This window comes from Centropristis striata, chromosome 21 (assembly GCF_030273125.1).
Source record: "Centropristis striata isolate RG_2023a ecotype Rhode Island chromosome 21, C.striata_1.0, whole genome shotgun sequence".
In the NCBI taxonomy this organism is placed as follows: domain Eukaryota; kingdom Metazoa; phylum Chordata; class Actinopteri; order Perciformes; family Serranidae; genus Centropristis; species Centropristis striata.
This window is the reverse complement of record NC_081537.1, coordinates 26895004-26912939: the sequence shown is the minus strand read 5'-3', so window position 1 is coordinate 26912939 and position 17936 is coordinate 26895004. Positions and strand designations below refer to the sequence as shown.

The 17936-nt window shown below is 37.6% G+C and overlaps 1 protein-coding gene across 1 annotated transcript in view; it reads left to right on the top strand.

Moving 5' to 3' along the window:
- The first annotated feature begins 258 nt into the window (after positions 1-258).
- Positions 259-17936, top strand: part of gsg1l2b (gsg1-like 2b) — a 32246-nt gene continuing 14568 nt past the window's right edge. Inside the window, exons 1-3 of the mRNA XM_059325415.1 lie at positions 259-716; positions 2451-2498; positions 11137-11289. Of these exons, the coding sequence (XP_059181398.1) occupies positions 416-716; positions 2451-2498; positions 11137-11289 (502 nt within the window). The 5' untranslated portion in view covers positions 259-415. The remainder of the gene's footprint in view (positions 717-2450; positions 2499-11136; positions 11290-17936) is intronic.

Here is a 17936-nt window from a genome sequence, read left to right as displayed (position 1 = left end):
AGATTTTTTTTTAAAAAGCTACATTTGTTAATGGTATATTTCTGTTGAGTGTTAAATGATGATTTTGAAGTAGTGAAATTCCATCAAGAACCCTTGGAGGACCACATGAGCTCATCTCCTCAGAGACATGGGGCTGAGAAGAGGTGTGTGTGTGTGTGTGTGTGTGTGTGTGTGTGTGTGTGTGTGTGTGTGTGTGTGTTGGGGGGGGGTGTACCTACAAAATGAGAGTGAGCAGCACTGGAGGAGCAGAAGTGACAGGCACAGTGTCGGGGCCAGACGCGCCGCGATAATTAGCCGCGCTTATATTAACGGGAATAACCGGATTATGAATATTTGAGGAGGAGAAACCGCCAGAATCCTTTGTTGTACAAGGCGAGGGATTAAGTTAAGCGTCTTTACTCCTCCGGTCGCCGTTATGGGGATAGACCGGCGCCGGAGAGCGTCGCTGGCTCTCACCTTGAACTTCCTCGCTTTGTTCCTGGCAGTGTCGGCTCTCACCACCAGCTACTGGTGCGAGGGGACGCGGAAAGTGGTGAAGCCGTTCTGTACCGGCCCGGGGACCACCAAGCAGTCCTTCTGCATCAGGTTCAACAGCTCCAACATCAACGACACGCGGCTGGTGCAGTACATCTGGGAGACCGGCGAGGATAAGTACGTGATGAGGAAGTTTCACACCGGCATCTGGTTCTCCTGTGAGCAGAACATCAACATGACCAGTAAGTTTATTAGAGAAAAGAAAGGTACCGGAGCTGATGGTGGGACCGGAGCGCAGCGGGGCGCGCGGGCTGTGCGTCACGGAGAAACACGATCCAGTTACCCATAAAAATAAGTCCTGCTTCCAGTAATATCCTCCATCATAAAAAATAATAATAATAATAACCATGTTTAGACATCCTGAGCAATATGAGATTTTTTTTTAAGTTACGTAAAAAATATTAGAAATGTTTTTTTTAATGGTATTTAATACAAAAACTGTTTTTTATCGACTTTCATCACGAGGTTTTAGTCAACTGAGAATAAGATTGCATTGTACATTAATGTCAGATAATAAGAAATAGAAATAATAATAAATAATTATGATTATTATGATGTTATTAATATGTGAGAAGCTGACACCAGATATTGGTCATTTTGATTAAAAAGAAAAAAACTCCAAGTATAGCTTCTGATTAATTTTCTGCTATATCCACCATCCCTTTACATTTTCGATTTAAGTTAATGATCTCATTTAAATTTCAACTCAAACAGAACTGTCAATCAATTAAAAAAAATTTAATTACACTATTTGTTGTGATTAACCTTGAATATTTTTTTTCTTCTTAAAATCAATGCTTACAATAATGGATATTTGTCTATCAAGGGGAGACCTTTGGGTACCCGTAGAACCGTATGATCCGTTTCTATTCAGATTTCTAGAGGTCAGATGTCAAGGGACCCCACTGAAAGTGGCCATGCCAGTTAGTCTCACTTTGAAATTGTCATTTGTCAATTTGTTGTTGTTTTTTCAAAAAGAAATTTGGCACTGATGGCTATACCATTGTACCTTGATAGGATCCAGGGAATCAACCAAGCCCACAGGAAGAGCACCGGGCTCTAAAACTAATTTGACATAGTGGCCAAATGGTGGAATTACAATTCCCGCAGACTTTCATTGGGAAAGAGACGTCTGTAAATCAGCAGATACATTTTTTAAAACATCTCAACCACAAACGTAATGACTTGACTAGCAGAAAAATCAAATCTTACTTAGTAAGATTTGTCTGGAAGTTTTTATAAGCCTATTTTTACCTAATAATAACTGTAATAATGATAATAATGAAGTGTTTTTATTATGTTTAGAAAGTGCTTAAAATTGTCAAATATTAACAACATGTTGCAGTTGTGTTTGCAGCGTCTTTTAATGAGCAGTGCCACTTGTCACAATAGGCATGGCTTTGCAGTGGCTCCAAAAATGTTAACATCTAATATATTTGTACTTGTCAACATATGAGTGGTTTGCAGAAACATAAAATGCAAATGCAATGGAACTGATTCAATGGCTAGATCCAGATAAACCAGCCAAACACTGCATGGTCCCCCAGTTTAGGATCCAGGAAATGTTTCCCAAGTAACTGTGTCTGTCTCCGCATTCTCTGCTGGAATTGTTTTGGCCAGAACTGCTACAAGCTGGGTTTGAGGAAGGAGATTTGCACATGCTGGGGGAAGTGGAAGCTATTGTTATTGCACAAACACACAAAGGAAATCCCTTCACAGATTGGATCAAGTAGTTGTTTTTTATTTTACATCACAGCTTTATCTGTCACACAAAATTAAATAGGCTACCTGTGACTATCTCAATCTGGGAAATTGATGGAATACAGATTAACTTCCTGTCTCACCTATCAGCATGCTCCAGCAGTGGTTACACTGTCGCTGATTGTCAATTACATGTCTATATTCATCTTTTCCAGGTGAAAACTGCAGAAGTTTCCTTTATGTTGCACCTTCAAATGAAAGAGGTACGTATATGTTTTAAGATATTATCACTGACAGGCATACTAGGGCTGGGCGATATATCAATATAAAAAATATATCGATATAATTTTTAAATGTGATATGGAATTAGACCATATCACATATGTCGATATAGTTTAAAAAATATATATTTCTTTCTATATAAATGCTGCCCTTTCTAGGGCTTGTCATATTTAGTTCTTTTGTAATGTTTATCATTCTTTTCTCATATAAATATATTTAATTCAGAAAAAGATTGGCTTATTTTATTTCATAGGCTATTTTTATTTAGGTTTTTTTTTTTTTTTTAAATGTGCACTTTATGGAGCTTTGATTTTTTTTTTTTAAAGGTACTCCTGTTATACAGTATTTATTTTCACTTATATAAATGCTTTCAATAAAATCACTTGTGACATGTCACATTTGACTTTGACTGAACATTTGCTCTCACTTTGCGATAAAAAAATATCGGGATATATATCGTATATCGATATTCAGTCTAAATATATCGGATATGACTTTTGGTTCATATCGCCCAGCCCTAAGGCATACAACATACCCCATCACTAATTCATCAATACATTTTGTGAAAAGTGGCGCCCTCTAGTGGCTGTAGTAGAAGCAAAGGCGGAGGTGAGGATACGGAGTATAAAGAACGACAATGTCCATATAGGGTGGGTGGATGTTCATGTCCCCAGTGAAACCAAGAGTCAATGTCTTGTTCTAGGTCACATTTAATGTCACATTGGGAATGATTTCTATGCAAAGTAATGCATTGGAATTTTATCCCTAGAAATTTTGTCTGCTGATGAAGTAATGTAATGCTAAAATTAACCATGTAGGTCCCATTTAAAGCGGGCTGGAGTTGAGGAGGATAGCCCAAACGAACCCAGGACTTTCAACCAGGAGACATGTGTTCTGTTGTTGGAAGTTATGTCCAGAAAAAATGTTATTCAAGCCGAACCCTTTATCTGTTTTTCCCTAACTATATATATATATATATATATATATATATATATATATATATATATATATATATATATATATATATATATATATAGAACCACTTGGTTAAGTTTAGGAAGCAAAACTACATGGGTACCCTTAAAAAAGATGTATATATATAGAGAGAGAGAATATATATATATATATATATATATATATATATATATATATATATATATATATCCGTCTTTTTTAAGGGTACCCATGTAGTTTTGCTTCCTAAACTCAACCAAGTGGTTTTGTTGCATAAACCTAACCACGCTGCAATTTTTTAAAAGATGTTTGCAAAATTCAGCCACAAAACAACACGCAACAAGCAATCTAATGAAAAGTGTACTTTTCTGCTCACATAGTTTTAAGAGTCATGAGACACCCGAAATCTTTGGCTCAACGTAAGTGTTGCATTCTGATCAGATCACCATTAGTAAGCTGCTTATCACTGTGGTGACCATTGGACTGACATTTTGGGAAAGGGAGTTAAGATCCTTTGTCACTGTGATGAAACACTGGCAATACCCGTACCAATCAGTCATTAGAATATCTGTCAGCCACCAAGAGCCACATTTATTTTATCTGTAAAGCTAGATTTGGAGCCACATCACTAGGCTTACTGCTGGTGGCTTGTAATAAAAGTATTGATCATGTTATACAGAGGCATTAGCCTATAGTATCCCTGCCTCAAATAAATTAACCTTACTTACAGCAAATTTCATCAAGTGAACAACATTACACCAAGGGTATTACAGTGTTTTGGTCAAATCAATAGCACCACAGAGCTGTGGATTAACTGTCAGGTAATAAGTAGAGTGGTGTTCCAACAAATCAATCACTTCCATCTCTAATCTGTTCCCTTAGCCTTTGTCTTGTGCTGGAACCTGCTCCTACTCAGTGATTAGCCTGATAATCAAACTGAGTTGTCATTTTGTTTCACTTCATTATTCAGTGTGACACTGTGTTCATGTTAGTTATTTTTCTGTAAGGCAGGCATTGTTATAGAGTGCTGCAGGAATGAGTCCTAAAACTCAGAAATGAGTCAGCATTTTTGCACGTCCAGTTCCCTTGTCACGAAGTCAATGGTGTTTTTTAATGGGTTTTTGTTAAGCTGCCTGAAAAAAGATCTGTGGTTAATACAAGTTTAAGAGATTTTCACCTATGGTTCTACGACATTAAATATGTCAGTAAATACCCCACCGGCGGAGCTTTTACGTTGCGGTTGCTAAAAGTTTCTTTGAGACGACAGGTTTCTCTCAGACATTAAACATCATTGTCAGCTTGGTGGTGACATTGAAGTAATTCTATCGTGCTGTGATCCGTTTATAGCAGGGGTGTACAGAGTTTTAGTGACTGAGTGGCCATTTAGAGCCAGCAAAGGGCCGCACAATAAAAGAGTTGCCACTTTTACCAAGCAGTCCTGCATGAACTCTCCATCAGTCAACAAATGTACGTCACTTTAGATAAAAGCATATGCTTAACCCTTTGATGCACAACATGGGTCTTAAGCAGGGGTGGGCAATTAATTTTCCCAAAGGGCCACATGACCAATACCACGAAGGTTGCTGAGGCCGGACCAAAATTCTGAACTAAATTCTGCTCAATATTAATTTAATTGCTTTATAAAATACAGTTAATTATCTGGTTTTGAGCTGCTACTGATAGGAATACATGTTATGTTTGTAAAACACCTAGAAAATATACAATGTTGTGATGCTTTTATTTTGAAAAGGTGCCGTCCAGTGTGAAACGGGTGCTTTAATTTTGAAAGGTTGTGACAGGAAATAACAGGTGGAACGGTTAAATGAAAAACGAACGGTAAATAATAACGAGTGCGCCGCAACTCATATAAAGTTGATATTAAGTACGAAAAAGGCTTCTATAGTGGCTGGCTGACAGGAACAATGTTTGTTAAAGTTTATTTTCTTCTGTCATATATATTAGTGGTTATATTTGTTGTCTTAACTATAGTAAAAGTACTTGTTTGCTCAAGTGCTAATGCTAATGTTTGTTAGCTCTTACGGTGGATTCACAAGGTACCTCGGTAACTAGGGTAACTCAGATATACATAAATCGCCTCCAAAATAAAAGCATTGCGATTGTATTAATTTCTCATTTCTGGGCCGCCCAATGCCCAGGTCTGGTCTAAAGTGACTCCAATAAGTTTTTATATTCTATATCTTTGCAATAAATTCATTTCATCATTCTAATATTCCAGGTTTTCCTCAAATAACTTGTTTTTGATCATCATACATCCTAATTTTTTGTTTTCATTTCTTACTTTTTGAATAAAAACCCTTTATTTTATCACTACAAGGTCATTTTTGACCCATGTGTGTAAACTTGATGCAATAATACAAAAAATATTTTTCTTCATAAAATATGAAAGGAAAAATGGATATAATGATCTCTTGTAATAAAAAAATGGGAAATGAATGCGGGTCATTTTGGACCCATGTTGTGCATCAAAGGATTAATGACATTGTGAAATTGCAGAATTGTAAACATTTTTGTGAGATACCACATAGCTTGCCTGTCTTGCACTTATATTTTGCACTAAGATTTGTGAAGACTGACTGTTGTGTCTCTGAAACTCTATAGATGTATGTTAGCGATCTTCACTCATAGAGAGCACCAAGTCAGGGGTGAGTGTTGAATATTTTAACCTGATTATAGCACTGGATGAAAAGCTTTAAGTTTTTAAGGGTTTAAAACAAATGAGGACCATTCTGATGCTCAATTATGTTTGGAAACAGCATTTGGGTTGATATCATTTGTTACAAATGAAGTGCTTAATTCGATATTTTTCTTTTACCTGAGAATTGAAAAAAATGAGCAAAATCCCTCCAGAAAAATCCACGCCGTCATTTGGTTTCACTGAGATTTCTGCAAGAATTTAACAGAAAATGATTTGTTAATTTTTGTCATTTTCCAGCAATTGTCTGTTGAGCACTTGTGTTTCCTGCTGAGAAACCAACCTTATTGAGAATGTAGTGTGGAAAGCCATGAAGGAGTTGTTATTGGGGATTATAATGGCTTTAACAGTAAATTCCACCAGGTTCACCTGTTAGATAAAGCAGACCAGTTTCTGTCCCAGATCCACAATCTGTCTGCCAACATCCAATGAAGTAAGAGTTGGTACATTTTTCCAAAAACCTAATTTTCTCCCGAGCCAACAGCTTTTTTTCCCCATGGTGGCTTTTTCATCTCACCTCCACATTAAACTGCTGAGTTTTCCAGTAAATTGGCTAACTTTATCTAACAGCACTGGCAGTTCTATTCTGATTCCAATACCGTGCCACAGGAATGAGTTCTTAAACGTGTGTTTGCCACACAGCTTATTTTCTACAATGATCCAAAATCCAATGCAAAAATCCCATAGGTGAATTCTCAATAGACCCCATGGTAGCATGGATGCTACTTCCAGGTTGGCCTACAAAAATACGTCATTTATGTTTGCTCTCTATAGCGTTCTATAAGTTCCTAACTTGCCAGACACTTGTTAGAATGGCACAGTTATAGCAGAGTAGTCTATTAAATGTAGGCTTGTGAAAGTGAAAGAATTTAAATGGAACAAGGATAACGTTTTGGCAGCTGCAAAAAATGTTCCTGAAGGCCACACTGTGAGCAACTATGCGAAATTCATAAATGGACTGTTGTAATTGTACAAATTGTATAATTATTAAGCCACAGGGTGTTTTTTCTTCAATATTCAAAAAAACAATGGAAAAATCCCATTGGCAAGATGCTAAAGTCTGGGTTGGCCTACAAAAATACATCATGCATCCCACTCATTTCATTTACAGTCTACATGAAAGCTGGGTTGCCAAGGTTGCCAAGAAGAGTTTGTTGGTCAAAGTATTATTCATTTAAAAGGTGTTATTTTTGTAAGTCAGCTTAGAACAAGGTACACAGTAGCTGCACAGATCTCATCCATACTTGTCACAATTTTCTAGGCAATGTTTCTGTAAACATCTTTGTGGCCTGGCACAGGGAGATGATTTCCCTGTGCTTACAGGATAAGGCTGGGTCATATCTAATATTTTTCTTATTGTCGAGAATGAAACCCACGAGAGAGGAATAAAACAACCACAGTGAAAGTACCTTACTAACAAGTGCAAAGCTATTTCCGAACATATCTTGTTCCTTTGTGTCATTGAGCTCTATTATTGTCCATTGACCATTTTTTGTTTGCCTGAAAATACAGTCATGGAAAAGCTGATATCTAGTCATTTTACATGGTTTTATTGATAATGATTTTGGTTATTATCAAGAAAACCATGGAAAATGTCTCGATATCAGCTCTTAAATTAAACTCTTATCAGCTATTTTTGTTGTTATCATTATATCCGTCCAAACAAATGTACCTTTAGTTATGGCATACCAGGCATTAAAATGAACAAGAAATTGAAGAAAAAGGGTGGTCTAATATTTTTTTCCATGACCATACTTCCAGTTATTACATGAGCAATGAGAAGAGCTTTCTTATAGTTGATCCAGTACATTATGCAAAGTACAGCAGAGGCTGACAGGAATATAATTAAATATGAGGGTTTGTGGTTACAGAACAAGGTATTGAAATGCTACCATGAGACTAAAACCACTAATAAGCCACACCATTGCTTTGGGTGATACGCTTCTTTCATAAATCAATCCCCAATCAGTGTCCTGCTGCTGTAAAAATCCAGGAGAGCACCTGATGTGAATGAATGCACCGCTGAAACTAGTGCCCAATAAATGTACTATTCCCTCCTGTTCGAGTAATGTTTCCAAAGAACAAAAGTACCCAGCTGTTTTATGAAATGACTAGGCATTTTCAAGTATGAATTTATATTTTTTTGTCAAGTCAAGTCAAGTCAAAGTTTATTTATAGAGCACATTTAAAAACAACCTCAGTTGACCAAAGTGCTGTACAGTTATTAAAATAGAATAAATCACACACAAATAGGTATGAATAAAAACAATGAAAACAATAAAATACTTAAAACAATAAAATAAAATAGCATAAAATAGTAATAAAAACTCAATCCAAAACAGAGTTAGAGATTTAAAAAAAAGACAAATAAAAGGGTAAAAAAGTAAAAAAAGAAAGCCAATGATTCTTGCCTAGCTTTTATGTTGTTTTTAAAGGATTTCCCTTCTTTCGTGGGAGCTGAGAGCCATAGAGAGGCCAGGGAAGTCACAAATTGTTTGCTTTTCATGGGATTTGTTGCCAAAAAGAAAAATATAGAATAACACTTTATCCTTTAATCCTGCCCACAAACCTTTTTACACAGGGCCGTTCCACTGTTAAGCTGGCAGCGGAGGTAGTAACAGGGCAGAATCAACATCTGTATCAAAGGGACAGCTGGCATGCACACACACTAGACACGGACATGTCACACCTCTTTTGCTGGTATCTAAAATCACACTCCGGGGCGGCTTTAGGCCAGTGTTGTTTGGTTCAGTGTAAAAAAGCAAAGCCGGCACAATGGGGAATCTTCTTTATGGCCTGCGTCTGAAAGTGCTGTTTGGTTGGCACCAGACGTGTTAATAGCTGAGAACATTCTAGATTTACAGGTCTGAAAGCTGCTTGCTCAGTGTTTGCCTCTCCTTAAAGAAAGCCAGACAGTGACCCTGAAATAAAGAGATCGATAACACTTTATGGGAAGGGTGCATTAATTATCAACCTGAGGCCTGAATTAATTCATGCAGTACTAAAATATCAGAAATGTACATAACTAAGGGATCTCAAGTTAATTTGAACATTTTGTTCATTTGTTCAAAGACACTCCAAGACCTTCAGAGTTTATTTTTAGATACACCTGTCCTTGCTCCTCACCAGATAAATATGGTCTCTCCTGGTTTCAAAAAACAAAGATGGCGACAGCCGTAATGCTGAGCTTGATGCTTCAAGTCCACAAACAATGGGTGACGTCACCGTGACTATACGTCCAGCTGATATCTAGCCATTTTCCATGGTTTTATTGATAATAAACAAAATCATTATCAAGAAAAACATGGAAAATGTCTAGATATCAGCTCATAAATTAAACTCTTATCTGCTATTTTTGTTGTTATCATTATATTTGTCCAACCAAATGTACCTTTAGTTGTACCAGGCATTAAAATGAACAAGAAACTGAAGAAAACAAGGGTGGTCTAATAACTTTTCCCATGACTGTATATACAGTATGTGGTAAAGATATGTAACAGCTACCTCACTAATGGTTAAAGCTATATATGATTATTGGCCGATATATCGGTATCAAAACTTTTTACTCCCTAATATCAGCCCCAAAAAGTCCTGTATTAGTGGGCTCTCGTTAACATCGATTGGAGCATCTCTTTTTCTCCGATTCTGGGCTACTTGTCGATTGTATGTTGTAGCGCCCCCTGCTGGATGAACTATGTCATGACACCATTTCTAAATAAAGGTTCTTTTTCTTCATTATATTTTGTAAATGGAAAAAAAAGTTTTCACATCAGTGCATATTGGAAAGCATTAACACCAACACCTATATTTTTGATAGTCCAATATCAGCCAAAAATATCGGCTGACTTAAATATCAGTCGGGCTCTGACACATATAACTTCACCACCATTAATCATACGTTAATTATCAGTGTCATCGCTTTAATTGAAGGACCACATAATGATGGAGTCATGGAAAAGTGATGTGTCATTTATCATGATTACAACACTCATTGAACACAATACATGGACACTGCTGTGACTCGTCAGTTTTTTGTCCCGTTCATCCATTAAGTCATGTATGAATTCATGATAACTCATGTATCATTACCATAACATGTTATTGAAATGAGAGCTTGGATACCAGTGTGTATAGACAGCATTAAGTCCTGTCATCCCTCAACCCTATTTACATTTTAATAATAAAACGTCTCTTTTCCTTCAGCTCCAATGTCTACAACATGCTGGTATCATATAATTAAAATAATATATATATCATAGCAAAATGACAGGACGAAATTTTGCTAAATGCACTTAATTGCTGCCTGTTTTTTAGGCTTTTAAATGTCCTCTAATAACATTTCCTTAATCTTCTCCACCCCCCTCCTATGAATGTAATTAAAGAAATCTTTGTGTGGAATTCAATTTAGAGCAGGTAAAAAGACCTTTTAAGCTGAGGGATGTAACTCCATGTATAATTCATGCTGAGATATTTTGGGTAACAGGCATATTACTTTAGTCCACCTTGTGATTAATTCACCACACAATAACTACTTGCCCTTGGGTGATATATGTAATTACACCACAGCTTACATGTACCGGTGTTTAAATCTGTTGATATTTTGTCCTACGTCTCACTCCGGCCTGAGCTCAGGATGTCGTGCGTCCCTCGGTAGACCATATATCTTTTCTCTCTGACTGTGAAGGTTAATGATATGGGTGAGGGGGTCACTGGTCCACCTTCTCCATCTTGTTCTTTTCCCCATCCTCCTTCTCCAGTCCCTATCCTCTCCTTTCGACCTTACTTACCCATATTCGTCCTCAATTCCCCATCCCCCATCCCTCTCCTCTTTCAATTCCTATCACTGCACCCCCTTCATCTCTCACTCGGCTGTGTTCACCCCCACCCCCACAATATGAATAGATTTTTCTTCCTCTTTGCTATTCCTTTGCCATAATCAATTCTCTCCATAGGAGTGCTGTGGCTGTGCATTGTTGCGGAGTGCCTGTACATCCTCCTGCTGGCCACCGGGGGCATCCTCATGTCAATAGAGGTGTGTCACTTTGGTAATGTGATCGACGGCCTCAAGCTCAACGCCTTCGCTGCCATATTCACTGTGCTCTCAGGTGAGTAGCATCATGATATTTGCCATCTTTGCCATGAAATTGAGTGCAGTTAAATGAATCAAATCAAAATGTTTAATTTAGATCAGGGGTGTCAAACTCTGGCCCGCGAGGCAATACCAAATTATTATCTTATTATTGTACTATAAAAGCTGACCCGCCGGTATTATACGGCGCATTTACCGCTTATACTACAAATCCCACAATGCCCTGATGTTGTTTGGGCGCGTCAATCAGGACAGGACCCAGAAACGCGCTCCAGTCGTCATAGCAACCTCAAGCTAGAGCTGTCTCAGAGCTACCCCTTCCAAAAAATTCCCGAAAAGAAAGGCAGAATTTGTTAACCTGTTGAAAAAGTTTATTTTGATATTTAAATCAGAAGGATGCAAATAGAAAAGAGGCATACGATTTTTATTTAATAAATTAATGACATTGATGTGTTTTTTATTTGAAATTTGATTTGCATGTCTGCACTATTTAGTTATATACTGTATGTTTATAAGCATTGCTGGTTCTATATTCAGTGTTAAAGCAAAACATGTTTGGTATATATTAAAAGGTTTATTTGTTCAATGTTGGCCCGCGATTTTATTCAAGTTTTACATTTTGGCCCATTGTGTATTTGAGTTTGACACCCCTGATTTAGATGCATGCAGATAATCTCCTCCGTTTTATATGAGGAAATATAAACTTTGCATATTGTTTTTTCCAGTTTACAAAGGAGGATAAAAATGTAAATTTCGTATGTTTGTGGGAACAGTGTGTCTCGGCTTCAGGTCCCCGTGCGGGTGACATTTGAGAGCCAACTTTTTATTTACTTTCTGTTGTGTGCTACTAACTGGAGAAAGTTATAGCCCTGTATAGCTTACAATTCTGATTCAATAAACCAAAATGGTCAGTTAGTGATTTAAGTCATTCATACAGTCAACACTTAACTTACTGATAAAGGGTTCATTTGTTTTTGTTTTATTCTGGTTTTCTTTCATTCTGTAGCTTCCCAGTAGTGTTCCTTATGTTTTCAAATCAAACATTTTGGTTAGTAAAGCTATCACAGCCAAGACAAAGATACGGTTTATGATGGCCATTGTGATACCAACTATACATATGGTTGTGAATAATGGACATTGGACGCAGATACTGAAAGACGAGTGAATGCGTTTTAAATGAAGTGCTTCAGAAAGATCTTGCTCATACCATATGCAGCACACTGAACTAATGAAAGTGTTAAAGATGAAATTGTACAGAAAAGTGGAAACCATATAGCTTTACTGAGATGGATGATTCCTTGAAAACAAGGAAGAGGAAGACCTAAAAAGAACTAGCTCTCGAATATTGCAAGTTGGACGAATATGACATTGTATAATGCAACAAGAACTGCAGAAGATCGATCAAAATGGAAAGAACTGGTGAAAACATCATATTGCACCTACAGCCACTTGGCTACGGATTATTATGATGATGATGTATATTTTAGCACCAAATGCTAGTTTTCTTAACTGTGATTTGACATAGGTTTCTTGATGATGACATCATCATCAACAATGTGCTTGCTAAAAATTTAGTTTTTTCTTGATTTCCGAAAACATTTAAATATGACTTAGGCAACTATGCTATTAGGCTAACGATATACTATATCTTTGGTTGGTGGTTGGTATGCTTCCAGTTTGGAGAAGCAGACTACTGGGATGAAAGCATGAACTGCTGTGGATGACAGATCAGTTCAGATCTAAGACCGAAAGTCACACAAAAAATCTATGTCAGTCTAAGTGTACACTATATTTGGTGAATATTTTCACAGCTTTACGTTGGTGACAGACAGGCCTATCCAGTGGGGAACTGAAGCGGTTGTATCGCTTTCTTCAAAGCCACCAGACTACATTGACAAAAACAGCAGTTTTATATTGAGAGAAAAGGAGGTCAACAATGTTATGGGTGTTGTCACTACAGGAAACTATGATTTACATTTATTCTTTGCATGAGAAAGAGATTTTTGAACAAGTACATAAGTCCAAAACAGGTTACTGGACATACTGATTTTGGAACAAATATACATTTTGATTTCAGTTAAACGGTAAAGCAATTGAACACTTAGTTTTGTTTCCACACTGGCATTGGACCAATCACATATTCAGGCCAGCTGCAGACTTCCAGACAGTTTGTAGTGTGTTGTGCGTGACCTTCTCTATAATCCACTCTGTGAAAATGACCACACTCTGCTGTTGAGCAGAGTATCTTTTACTGCTGATTCAATGCCCAAAGACTTGCATTTGGTGTTTAGTTCATCTCAAAACTGGCGGATATAAAAACCAGGCGCTTGCAAGTGATATGAGCACACAAAGAAGTAGCTGTGAGCAGAAAACCATCCTTGTGAGCAGCATTTCTGCTAGGTCTGCACAATTGCGTTCCGGCATGCACAACCTTCTCTATGCACTGTCAACTACACCTTTGATTGGTCACTTTGAATACTGACTATGACATTTGATTGGCTGTTTGGCTTGATTATTGACAGAGTAGAAGACAGGCAGTTGGGGCTGAATCAAAATCACAGATATGGTCTTTCTTTTACTAGGGCTGGGCAATATGGCCGAAATCTTCTACCCTGGTATATAGGTCATTTCATATCTGTAATAATATGCATAATAATATTTGTATACTCCTTTGTGGAATAAATCCCATACTTACATACAAATAAATAATAATAATAATAATAATAATAATAATAATAATAATAAATAATGAGTATTTTCTCATTTAATTAAGAATTTTAGTGCAAAATAAAACAACACAGTTTGAAGAAAACTTTTTCACCATTATTTTTCACCATTATTATGAAGAAAGAACCCTGTCCTGAGCTGTATTCATTAGCTGTTTCCTCTGCTTCTTTGGTAGTCCGTTAGCTAGGCTATTAGCCAAGCTATTAGTCTAGCTTAACTCAGACAGGAGAGTGGTATCGATCTTCTCATCTCACTCAAAGACAGCAAATTAGCATATTTTTCAAAATGTAGAACTATTTGTAAAGGAAAATATGACAATTATACTTAATATATTGGCACTATTTTACACTCAGTCTGGATCGTACAGATTTGGAAAAAAACCTGCATTCACAAACATGCTTCCCTTACTAAGCACGTACTGTAGCAGCCAGCATGCACACAGTTGGGACATACTACTTTGTCATTGAACTTTGCCCATCTTGCTCGTATATTCATTGTCATTTCTATTATATGTCTGAGGTCTCTCTGTGGCTCCGTTGATGTGACGAACTGTATTGTTGGTCAGAAAAGCCAGAAAAGCATGTTGGCTTGCAATATTATGCAGTAGGACAAGGCATTGGTATTTTTGGCACTGCTTTTGACATAATTTGTATTGGGACTAACTCTTTTTCTGGAATAATAAATAGTGTGGTAGTATGGACTGGGGCAAGAAGTATGAGCCGATTCCATCTTTTACCAAAACTTAAATTAAAAGCTGCCCTGTGGAGTTTTCTTGTAAACAAACAAATGCTATTTCAAGCAATACCCAATCAATTATACATTAAAACACATTGTGTGTTTCATTGAGCTCTAAAAAATGAGTCAAGTGGATATCCTTCCCTATAAAACATCTGCAATTAGCTTCTTTTTTTAAGACCTGTATTGCATATGCCCATGTTTGCTAGCTTGCAGCCTTGTTTTTCCCTGCCTCTGTTGTTGCAGCATATCTTGTCATGGTACCTGCTGATCAGTGGAATAATGTGACAACATTGATAGGACTGTTTTTGTTGTCCTCATGCACATGATGAGTAGCAGCTCCATACATGTCTTAAACTCAACAGACTTCCTTTCAGCATACGCATGGGTGGATTATTAGACAATGGGCCCCAAGGCAAAAGGCCCCATAACCTCTCACAGATTTTGTAGTTGTTTATCCTCTTGTTTATCCTCTTGTTGTTGTTGTTGTTGTTACTTTGTGCCTCTTTGTAATCTTTACTCATCTCTCTGCGATTTTGTATTTAATTGTGGTCATTCTGTGTCTCTTTGTAGTTGTTTGTAGTTCTTTTATTTATCCATATCTGATTATCTATATCTTGATTTTTACCAATTTGTAGTCATTAAGTGCCTTTTTGTAGTTGTTTTGAGTCTCTTTGTGGTGGTTTTGCTCCTGTTCAGAGTTGTTGTGAGTGTCTCTGTGGTCTCTGTGTAGTTGTTTTGGTCCCCTTGTAGTCTTTTTGTGTCTCTATGATCAAATATGAATCAAGATTCTGTAACTATTTCGACTCAAATCTTTTCCGAAACGCATTATAGCGTTAGCTGTAATTTTAGAAAGTTTGTGACCAGGCCGCCATGTGACGGACCAAGCACCGTCCACCAAACCTGCATGTGTCACTCAGCGCTACATCATGTGCTCTGTTGCTCCGGTTGTTTGGGGGTCATGTATCGTTTCTCTGATTGGTTGAAGGTTTATTCAGAGGCACCTGTTGATAATACCCCTTGGAAATTAAGAATGAACTGAGGGGTTCCAGACTAATATGCTTTTGTGGATCATTCTGGTGATGCCAAGCTATCTCTTTGTCGTTGTTGGGTTTGGGTAAGGAGAGTAAAGTACAAATTAAATTAAAAGACTTAAGCCAGTATCATATTGCGATCTTTACTATCTTGAGATCAGCAAGTTTTATCTTCGTTGAAGCATCCAGCACAATGTCTGAAAAGAAATGCCCCGATCAGCAAACAAAGCTTCTGACCTCTTTGACAAAGATCTGGAGAAACTCTTTTTAGAAACATGGCATTTAAACCCTGATTAGCATGAAGCTGCATATTGATCAGTTTGGCATTGGAGACGGGGTTCTCCTAGTCTGACTAATGCTTTGATTTTAGACTAAGTACAGAGTCAGCGAAGACCCCTTTGATCTGGTTGGCATGTGATGCAATGAAGAGACTCGTCCTGCTGGATAAATACCCTTCAAACTGCTTGGTGCCTCATTAGTGTCATGAGACATTTATCTGTTGTTGTCGTACAGTGAAGTGGATATGACATTTCTTCTTTAATGACGTCAGGAAATTATGAAAGAAAGTGTCAGGATACAAGGGTCATGGTCCGGTTGTTGCAGAATTTACTGTATGTGGATTGATGCATGAAATATGGCGCCAAAGTTCATAAGCGCAAGAGAAAGTTTTAGCAGTACGCCATTAGCAACATATGCACAGATTAGCAAAACTAGCCATTTCACGACATAGCCCAAACCTGGGCATTAGGCGGCCCGCGGGCCACATCCGGCCTGTTAGCTGTCCCTGTCCGGCCCGCATGAGGTTACCTGGAAATTAGAAATCAACACAACCGCAGTGCTTTTATTTTGAAGGCTTTTGAAACTATGTTGCACAAAAAACATGGAGTTCTTTTGTTACCTTGTCAAAACACTTATTGCTTTTTGCATACAGTTAATCAATTGCTGGTTTACTGCATATCATAATGCTCTATATTGTTTTTGTGGTTTGAATGTATGTTGTGTTTAACATTATTGGAAAAGTGAGTTAATGATTGGCGTTATTTAGTGTTTTTTACTGCTATATTTGACTTACTCCACTCAACATAACATGTATTCTTACCAGTAGCAGCTCAAATCAAGCTTTCTATGCACTTGAAGCAGTGTCTCACCCCGTATCTAGACCCGGAACGTCAACGTCCCGCTCACATGACAACGGCTTTCGAGTGCCGATTCTGGTTCTGTCTTGTTTGAGAATTTAAAAGCGTCAAGCAGCAAAGGAGCAGCCAAACCTTCTGTGGCATCTGTGGCAGTAAATGCAGCATGTAGGTTACAGGTTGCTCATGAATAAACACTGCAGCTCCTCCAAACAAAAGAAGTTCCTGTGTCTACCTTCCCAGCTGCTGGGCCAAAGTGACGGGAGAGTCTGTGTGATTACAAACCGGAGCAGAGTGTGCTACTCTCTGGCTCTGTGCAGAGACAGCACATTCTGCTACGCCTGGCTCGCCAAATGTAGATATTCAGTGGCTTTTTTTTGCCATTTATTGCAAGTGTCGTTACAAAAATACACCTGAAGTGTAAATAAATGTCACATTTACATCCGTGAGACACAAGCAGCACAGTCGGTGCAGACAGCTGCATGAGTTAAAATGAGAACGTATCTGCTGCGTGAGATGTGCGGGTAACAACGCTCTTTAAAACGCTTGACGTTGTGGTTAAAGTGGATAGTGGAGAAAGGAGCAACTGTCAAAAGGTGGATAAACATAAACTTAAACTTATGCTGCTGCAAAATCAAGAAGTGTTGAGTTTTTTGACAGCAGCAACTTAAAACAACTACAACTGAAATTCAAAGAAAAACTGTGAAATGATGCAGATATCTGGAAATATGAAGGGGGACATGTGTTTTCATCTGCACTAAAAATAGTTCCCAACAATGCACTTTTTTTTTCGCCCGTGTTCAAGCAACTTTTGGTAAAACAAGTGCCCAGCTGTTTTAGGAAATTACACATTACACTTTTTACATTTAGAAAAATGAAATTATATATTTGTGATTTTTTTTTTATTATTTATGCCATCAAAAAGGTACCTCTATAGCAGTTATTCTCAACTGGTGGATTTGGGTTGCGGACCGATTTTCAGTGGGTCACGGGCCTTTGCTTGGGCAAAAAAATCCTGTGGTGTTATTCTGAAC